This window comes from Propithecus coquereli, unplaced genomic scaffold, assembly GCF_000956105.1.
Source record: "Propithecus coquereli isolate 6110/MARCELLA unplaced genomic scaffold, Pcoq_1.0 Scaffold193, whole genome shotgun sequence".
Classification (NCBI taxonomy): Eukaryota; Metazoa; Chordata; class Mammalia; order Primates; family Indriidae; genus Propithecus; species Propithecus coquereli.
Window position 1 is genome coordinate 700,893 of NW_012144190.1, and position 9,435 is coordinate 710,327.

The 9,435-nt window shown below is 55.2% G+C and overlaps 1 protein-coding gene and 1 pseudogene across 1 annotated transcript in view; both read right to left on the reverse strand.

Moving 5' to 3' along the window:
• Positions 1-4,700: 4,700 nt before the first annotated feature.
• LOC105809244 lies at positions 4,701-5,756 on the reverse strand (annotated as a pseudogene).
• Positions 5,757-5,867: 111 nt separating this feature from the next.
• The window catches only part of SHISA7 (shisa family member 7), a 6,694-nt gene continuing 3,126 nt past the window's right edge, over positions 5,868-9,435 (reverse strand). Inside the window, exons 3-4 of the mRNA XM_012643187.1 lie at positions 7,955-8,104; positions 5,868-6,511 (exon numbers count right to left, since the gene is read on the reverse strand). Coding sequence (XP_012498641.1) covers positions 5,868-6,511; positions 7,955-8,104 — 794 coding nt within the window. The remainder of the gene's footprint in view (positions 6,512-7,954; positions 8,105-9,435) is intronic.

Sequence of the window (9,435 nt, forward strand, 5' to 3'; positions counted from 1 at the left end):
CTGTTGGGTGCACATGAGTTAAAATGCATATGACGTGACACCCTCGTATTAATTAGATGAAGAAAGCAGTCTATATATAGGAAGGCTTGTTTGTGAAAAAAAAAATTATTTGCATGAGAAAATCCTGGGAGAAAACATAGCTAATGCGAATCGCATTTGACTCTGAGCAGGGAGGATCTTCAGTTTTGCTCTGTCCTCGCTTCTCTGGGTTTTCTAATTTTTTCCCATAACAATCACTGTCATTGTCAGGGTGCATTTGGCTGCTGGGAACAGAAGCCCAATCAAGAGAGGTTTGTGGGAGAACCTGGGGACTTCTGTGAGTGCATTTGTTCCTCAAGAACGGGGACCTTGCTTATGCCATTCATTCACTCTATTTTGTTGAGTAAATGAACATAAAATAAAAAATCAACCAGGCCCCTTGGAGTCTCAACCTCGGGATGAGTAGTCATGGCCACTGAGTCACAGGGCCCCAGTGGTTCTTTCTCTACCTCTAGCTCTCTTATCTCCATCTCTCCAATTCTCTTTCCAGAGTGCTGTGCGACGAACATCTAGATGTAAGGTGAAAGAGACAAACACTTAGTTGTATCTAGAGGAGAACTTTCCTGAAGTTCATAAAACCAATAGGTAGAGGCCCCTTTTCTCCCCGCCACAGTCTCCAGCCAGAACTGTGCGAATATTCCAATGCACTGGGCCGGAGGGGGAAGTAGTAGGGAAAACGCTTGTTATTATCATAAAAACTGACGCTTAAGTGGGCTGCACCATGCCTCACCCCCGTTATAGGTTGAATAGTGCCCCTCAAAAAAGATGCTGGAGGCCGGGCACGGTGACTCACGCCTGTAATCCCAGCACTCTGGGAGGCCAAGGCAGGAGGATTGCTTGAGGTCAGGAGTTCGAGACCAGCCTGAGCAAGAGCGAGACCCCTGTCTCTACTAAAAACAGAAAAAATTAGCTGGGCGTGATGGCTCATGCCTGTAGTCCCACCTTCTCAGGAGGCTGAGGCAGGAGGATTGCTTGAAGCCAGGAGTTTGAGGTTGCTGTGAGCTATGATGACACCATTGCACTCTCTACCCTAGGTGACAGAGTGAGACTCTCTCTCTCAAAAAAGAAAAAAAGATGTTGGAGTTCTAACCACCCAGTTCCCGTGGCCGTGACCTGTGACCTTATCTGGGAAGAGAATCTCTGCAGATGGGCAAGTTAAGATGAGGTCATTAGGGGAGGCCCTAATCTAACATGACTCGTCTCTTTATACAAAGGGGGAATTTGGACACACACAGACACAGACACATACAGAGGGAAGACGACATGTAGACACAGGGAAGACCACATCTGCAAGCCAAGAAATGCCAAGCAAAACACCAGGAGTCAGAGAGAGGCCTGGAGCAGACCCCCTCACCAGAAGGAGGAACCAACCCTGAAGGAACCAATCTTGCTGACACCTCGATCTCCCCCTTCTAGCCTCCAGACTTGTGAGACAGTAGATTTCTGTAGTTTAAGCCACCCAATTTGTAATCCTGGGAAACCAATACACTCTGCCCGCCCACACACACATGCGCTTTAATGTTATTGAACCAAAGAATTCAAATATACGGGGGTGACCTCTGGAATCTGTAAAAAAATGCTTACATGCTGGGAGAGGGGAGGGCTTTCTTAGGAAGAAACCCAGAACTTAAAAGCAGCTTACAATGCACACCCCCGCCCCTGACTCCTCAGCTTGGCGATGGACCCTCACCTGGGAACAGACACTTAGAAGCCCGTCCCGTGGCAAACTGCAGACCGGCCGCTGGCAGCGCCTGCCACGCTCAGCCACATGTGCAGGGTGGAAACCCGTCCTCTTCCAACAGTAAACCTTGAGACCTCGGATCAGGAAAACATCTATTTATTCCAAAAAATACCAAGTCGCAGCTCTTCCGGCTGTCCTCACCAGGGGATTGGGGGAAGGCGCTAGTGTTGGAGAGATGGAGAGAAGTTGAGGGGGAGGCACAGCTGTGGAGGGTCTTCTGGTCCCAAACTGCTTCTCTTCTCTCTCAGAACCGCCCCCCTCCCACGGCCCCCAGCTGAAGGGGAGATGCTTGCCTGAGCGTGCGTGTTTGTGTGTGGGTGTGCACGCATGTGTGGGTGTGCATCTACTGGGGGGAGTGGAGGAAGACTCAGATGTCGAGGTCCCAGCTCAGGAAACATGGAGGGGGACTGGCAGGACATGCCTGCTGTCACGCCCTGGAGACCTCTCCCCACTATGGCTTATTTGAGATCAAATCAAGGCCCCAGGGTCAGGCAGCCTGTGCCGAGCGAATGGGGGTGGGCTGGGGTGGGGGACTCCTGGCATCCAGACGGGGAGAGCAAGTGGAGGGGGGCATACGAAAGCTGAAAGGCCCCAAGCCTCTACATTCCGGGGGCTGGAGAAAGCTGAGTGTTCCCTGGGGGTGTTGAGCAGAGAGGAGGGGGTGGGTGCCTGAGCTGGCTCCTTTCAGGGATGTCACAGTCTGCCTGAGCCCTGCTGGGCTTGGGGAGGCCTTAAGAGGGGTGAGGGGAGCCCCTCGGAGCAGCTAGAAGCAATGGGGTTGGAAAGCTGGCACGGGGCCTAGGTAGACTGGGGTAGCCCCCCAGCTTCCTCAGTGTGGTGGGAACCAATTGTCTGCCCCAGACTCCACGCAAGGAGGGATAAACTGAGGTGCTAGTATTAGGGGGGAGACATAAGAGGGAGGGGGACGGCCTAGGGGAGGAAGAAGAGGCCCCCCCCACCTCGCCCTGGGGACTGGGAGAGGGGGGCATGTAGCCCTTTAAGAGTGGGGGAATGGCCGCCCCCGCAACATGGCTATGTACAAAGAGAATTAAGGGCAAATTGTGCATTGGGGACGATGTGTGTTAGGGTCTCCCCGAAGCCCCTGGAGGTGCCTGGTGTGTTAGGGTGTTAGGGAGAGAGATGAGGAGCACCCCTGGCACCCAGAGAAAGTGCTGGCAGGGACTACTGCCCTCCAGGTGTGCCTGCCCCAGGACCAGGCCAGCAGAAGATATTAATAGCATTGAAGGCCCCAGGTCAGTCACCAGCTGTTGGCCCTTCCTGCAGTGGTCAGGGATCTCCGAGGAGAGTGTGGCCTGAGCTGGCGCAGTGCTTATCCTGGTAGGGGTCCAGCTAAGAGGGATTGGGCGAGGGGCAGTAATGTCATCCGAGGGCTGGAAAGCCCCACCTCTGGTGATGATGGGAGTTCATGGGTTGACCCTGTCACTGAGCAGATGGCTGGGTGAGGGGCAGTGATGTTATCAGGAGGGATCTGGATGCCCTCACCTGGCGGGGGGAGGAGGCTGGCTGAGGCCAAGTCTATGGTGGGGTTGATCCAGGCATCATTGTAGGTCAGGAGTGAGGCAGTGACATAATCAAGAAGGGCCAGAGTGGGGGTGATGTCATCAAAGGGGGACAGCTGGCCCCTCCCCCGTCCATTTGCGGAAATGGGAAAATGGCATGTTGTGCTGGCTCCCCTTAAGGGAACAACTGTAAGTACCATGCAACCCCAGAGGACAGCTGCCATACAGCCCATCGTGATGTACTTGGCCTCTAAGATGATGGATTCTGGAAGGTGGTGGCACATGGTTGCAGTGGATCCTGGGAGATGATGACACCATGGTTATGGTGGATCTTAGTAGATGATGACATCATCAGATCTCATGGATCACAGGAGATGATGACACCATGGTTGAAGTGGATTCTGGGAGGTAATGACACCAATGGCTCTCATGGATCCTGGGACATGAAGACACCATGGTTGAAGTGAGTCCCAGGAGATGAAGACATCATTGACTCTCATGGATCCTGGCAGGTGATGGCACATGGTTGAAGTGGGTCCTAGGAGTTATGACACCAAAGCTATGGTAGATCCTGAGACATGAGACACATGGTTAAAGAGGATCTTGGGAGGGGATGACACCATGGTCGAAGTGGATCCTGGGAGGTTATGACACCATGCATGGTTCAATCTTGGCAGGTGATGACACCACAATCATGAGAGATTATGGGAAATGGTAGCATCATCAGTCCCAGTGGATTTCAGTAGAGGATGCCACCATCAGGCATAGTGGACTCTGAAAGATAATAACATCATTGGTCATGGTGGAATCTGAGAGATGATGACACCATGGCTGTGGTGGATCCTGGGAGGCGATGACACCATGGCTGTGGGGAATCATGGAAGATGGTGACATTGGTTATGGGGAATGTTGGGAGATTATGACAATATTAGTCATGGTCAATGCTGGAAGAGGATGATACCATAGTTGTGGTGGGTCATAGGGAATCCTGGGAAATGCTGCCGTCATCAGACATGGGTAACATTTGACCCCAGGTGGAATGCCATCATGAGTGGTGGGCGTAATGTGGCGCTAATAATGTCATCAGCAAGGTCAATAGCAGGCTCACCCCAAGCCCCTCCCCCCAGTAGGAGGCCAGGACTTTGTTGACAGAGGCAATGATGTCTCTATATATGGCAGAAAGAAGTGAGGCCAGGCTTTGGGCCACCTATGAGTCCCATGACTCCAGCTGGAGTCCCATGACTCCCATGACTCCTGGGAGCAGAAGCCTGTCTGGGGTTCTGTCCCTCCAGAGTTGCTGCACAGAGGCAGGACCCAAGGCCCCATCTCCCTTCAGAGGGTCTGATGGAGATGCTGTTGGGCATGTCCTCGGGGTTGGGGGAAGGAGCAACAAAGCTGAGTCATGGCAGGACAAGGCAGAAACTGCGACACCACTGGCAGTGATGGTGGCCAGAGTGGGCACTGCCTCCGAGGAGGAAGCGCTTGGTGATGACGTCACAGTACTGGGGGCAGAAGCGTCACTACCGCCAATCCACACACAGACCCTCATCTCTGGAGTAGGCCTCTCCATGGGGGTGACCTCCCCAGTGATGCACCCCTCAGATGACATCTCACACAGGGCACTTTCTCTGGCATCTTCCCCAGAGTGGGGACGCCCTGCTTTCTTAGGACATGGCGGCAGCAGTGGAGGTGTCTCCTTGTGTCATCTCAGAGCATGTAGCATCTGGTGGTGACATCACAGAAGGGGCTTCATCCTGGAGAGGTCCCAGAGGGGGCTGTCATCTCTGGCGATGACATCACAGGAAGAGGCACGGTCCCTCTGGTGATGTCATAGGGCAAGGCACCTTCTCTGGTGACGGCATCACAGGAGGGAGCCAGGGTCCCTGTGATGATGATGGGGAAAGGGCCTTATCTCTAGTGAGGACACAATCAGGTATTCTCCCCTGTGTCCCAGCAAGATGGCTTTGTCTGTAGCGATGACATCATAGGACAGAGGCACCTTCTCTGCAGTGAAGAAACAGGAAGAAAGTATTTCCTCCATGACTATGATGCCAAAAGAGGCCTTAGAGCTAGAGAAGACAGCGTAGGGGTGAGACTTGTCTCTACAATGGCATCATGGGAAGGAATCTTTGTCTCTAGGAATGACGTCATGGGACAAGGCATCATCTCTGCTGTTACCTCACAGGAAGGCAGTCTTTGTGATGATGCCACAGAGCGTAGGCATGGCCTTGAGTGATGATCTCATAGGCAGGCCTCTTCCTCTGTGATGACCTCATGGAAAGGAGGTTTTGTCCCTGTGATGACACCACAGAACACAGACATTTCTGCTAGCGGTGCCGTCATGGGTGGGCCTCTTCTGTAATGACATCATGGGAAGGAGGCCTTGGCTCAAACAGTGAGTAATGGGAGAGGAATCTTGGCCGCCCTGACACGCCGACGGAGGCTTTGCCTCCCATCCAAGGGCGGATCTGGTCTCAGGCCCCTGCAGCGTGCGAACCTGTGTCGGGGGGTCCAGGCTGGGACGGGGGTCCCGGGAGGCCGCGGACCCCCAGTCCCCGGCCCTGGCCTCAGACCGTCACTTCGTTCTTGCTGGCAGTGCGCAGGTGCTGGGGCAGGTGGTGGCCGGGGATGAACTGCAGCTGCTCCAGCGTGCCCTGGCGCTGGAAGGGCGGCCTGCGCGCCAGCGTGCCCCCGCCCCCGCCGGCGTCGGACATCCAGGCCGGCTGCGGCGAGCCGTGCAGGGCGTGGTGGTGGTGGGCGTGCAGGCCGGACGACGGCAGCCCGTGCAGCGGCGTGGGGGGCCCCCCGGGCCCCAGCAGCAGGTTGGAGTGCGAGGCGGCCAGGCTGGCCCGGGCGGTGGGCTCGGGGGGCAGCGCAGGGCTGCGCGGGGGCGAGAGTAGGTGCTCGCGACTCTGGCGCAGGGCCTCAGGCGAGGACAGCAGCAGGTGCTCCTGCGACACGAGGCGCGCGCGTGGCAGCGTGAACTCGTAGCGCGAGGCCCGGCCCCCGTCGCCCAGCAGGTGCTCCTGGGACATGACCCGCCGCGGGTTGGGCGCGGGCGTCAGGCCCAGCTCCTCGGGCCCGCCCCAGCCATCCATGCGGTAGCCGCCCCCGGTGCCAGGTCGCCGCAGCGTGTGCAGGGGCAGCGTTCCGCGGGGCACCTCGGCCAGGTGCCGGCGCTTCAGGTAGGCCTCGTCCAGGTCCTTCTCGGCTGCGGGGAGAAGGGAAGAAGCCACAGAGGGGGGTCCCCTGCTGGCCCAGAGCCTTCCTGCCCCCCTGGCTTCCTCATGCCCCCTCCCATCCTGTACCATCCCCTGCAAGGACCCCAGGCATCACCCAGGACGCCCTGGTCATCAGCCTGGGTACAGAGCATTGACCCCCAAATTTTAATCAATCAGAACCGCCAGGCTAGCTGTATGGCCAACACGCAGGTTCCTGGCCCAGCCCACAGTGCTGGGCCAGCAGATGCGGGGGACCCTTCCTTTTTTCTCTCCCTGACTCCAAGTAGCCCTTCTTTTGGGGGTACAATCCAACTCTTGCTTTTGGGGAACTGCCGTCCGCTCCTTTCTATCCTTATAGCGGTGATTTTCAAACTTGGAGCGGTGACCCATGGGTGGATTGTGAAGGCAATTTTGTGGGTAATGACCAGCATTTTGAAAAATGAAAAAAACCAAATAGAACAGAAAACTATCAGAAGGTGTACATATAATAGGGGAATAAGGGTAAGTGCAGTTTCATTAAATTATTTCAGATATGCATGTGATAGAAATATTAAAGGATGAAATGACATATATCTGGGATTTGTTTTAAAAGGATTCACCAAAAGTTGGGGCAGACAGAGGATCGATTAACAAAATGGTGCTCGCTGCGAAGGCTGGACGATGGGAACATGGGGCTCATTTTATAATTTTCTCTATTCTTGTGTATGTTTAAAGTGTCCACAATACGTTTCAAACCTTTCCTGTAATTAAAAAAAAATATGTATACATGCGCATCACAAGGGTCATGATATAAAAAGTGTTTCCAAGTGTGGCTCATAGTTTAAAATGTTTGAAGGCTGCTCCACTGCCAGGGGTGGGCTACAGACTGGGAAATATCCAATCAGAGTCACAGGCATTGGTTCAGGGATGGGCACGTAACTCAATTTCGGCCAATGGGACCCAGACCTGGGATTTTTGCTGGAATCCTTGGGGGAGACTCTTTTCTGCCAGGGTTACTAAGCTGGTAGAATGGCAGTCTGACCAATTGTCATGGCTATCTTTGCCCCGGCTGAGGGGAGAATCTGTCTGCAAATGAGGCCAGCTGACTGCACAGCAGAGCTGAGAGTTGTGGGCTCCTGGAGACAGCTTCTGAGCTCCCAGACCAGCCATGCTGCAAGCAAGTGCCCTGTAGACTTTCTATTATCAAGCCAACGTAATCTTTCATTGTTGTTGCTGTTTGCTTAAATTGTATTTCTATTAATTGCAAGTACAAGTCCTAATGAATACTCTGAGTCTCGGGGGGGCAAAAAATTGCAATAAAAAAACACCCCAGATAATTCTGTGACAAACTTGGAGAAAAGCCTGGGTGCTCGGGCCACTGTCCATGGTTCCGAACCTGGACTCTGTCCCTGTTCCCGCCTGGTCACAACTCCACTGCCCTTCCCAGGACTCACCCAGCCTCTTGAGGGAGGAGTAGCGGTTCAACTCAGATTTCATAGCGGCTTCGTAGGATGGGGGCAGATGCGAGAGGTTGTGGAAGGACCGAGAGCAGGACAGCGTGGAGTAGTGCAAGGAGGGGCTGGGCGGTGGCATGGCCCGCCAATCTGGGGCAGAGGGGGCAGGGCCAGGGTCAGTCAGCGCCTCCGCCCTCAGACCCAGGGGCCCCAGCCCCAGCCACTCCTCCCTCAGACCCAGCTGATCCTCAGGGTGTTAGAAATCTGAGATTCCAGCCCCTCAAAACTCCAGCAGTTCAGCCTCCCTCATTCCCCCCACAGGAGACAGGCTTGTTGCTGAGGAGGGGACATGACCCAGGAGGGAGCACCTGACATTTGTCAGCGCCCACTGAGTGCCTGGCCCCAGGCTGGGGGGTGCACTCCACGCATTTTCCCCACAACCCGGGTGGGAGTGAGATGACCACTTCCGGTGTCCACAGGAGGAACCTGAGGCTCACTTGGTGACCTGGCCAGACTGTGAGTGCCATGAGGGCCGGGCTCACAGGGTCTCACTCCTGCTCTTTACTGGGCACCTGGCACAGGCTGGCCCGATACAAGGGTGGGAGGGGAAGGAGCCCTGCTCCTCCTTGCAGCCCAGGCCCTCGTCCGTACCCATTGCGCCGCCGTGGTGCTTGGGGCTGCCGACGTTGAGGTGCAGGTAGTTGTGGTGCAGATTATCTGGGGGGACCGAGAAGGAAGCTGATGTCACTGCCATTGCCTGCTCCCACCTGGCACTGCTGCCCTGCTGTCTCGGAAGGATCCTGGCCCAAGCTTGTTAGAGCCCCACAGATCAACCCGTGCTATTGGCCACATGGGGGAAACTGAGGCTGGGGACTTGAGGGTGGAAAGTGTGGGCACAGGCTCATGGCTGGGTAAGTGGGCTATCCCCAGTCTCTACCGCCCACCCCAATACCGGAGATCTGGGGGGCTCTCCTTGCCTCCTCCCTCCACCTCCACACTCACATCCACTTGCTGATGTCTGCAGCCTGTTCCTCCATCCCTTTCCTCAACCACACTGCTCTCTGATGTTCAAATGAGCCCAGCATGGTCCTGCCACGGGCCCTTTGCACATGCTACTGTGCTGTTCTTGCTGCCTTGAATTCCTTCTTCCCATCTTTGAAGAACTCCTACTCATCCTTCAAGATCCAACTTGAATGTCTCCTCTCCTCCACCCCTGGCTCCACCTCAGTCCTCATCCTCTTTCTGCCTGGCACCATCCCAGCCTCCTCCCGAGCCTCTTTCCTCTCGTCTCTGCCCTTCTCATGGGCTCCAGAGAAATAGTTCTTCCACCCACTTCTGACTGTGCTGCTCCCCTGCTCTGACTTCTCTGTGGCTCCCCATCACCCCCAGAACAAAGGCAGAGCTCCTCAGCTCAGCCAGGTACTCATGGTCCTTCTTGAGGTCTTCGTCCACTCTCTCCCTGGCCTCAGGTCTGGCTGCCT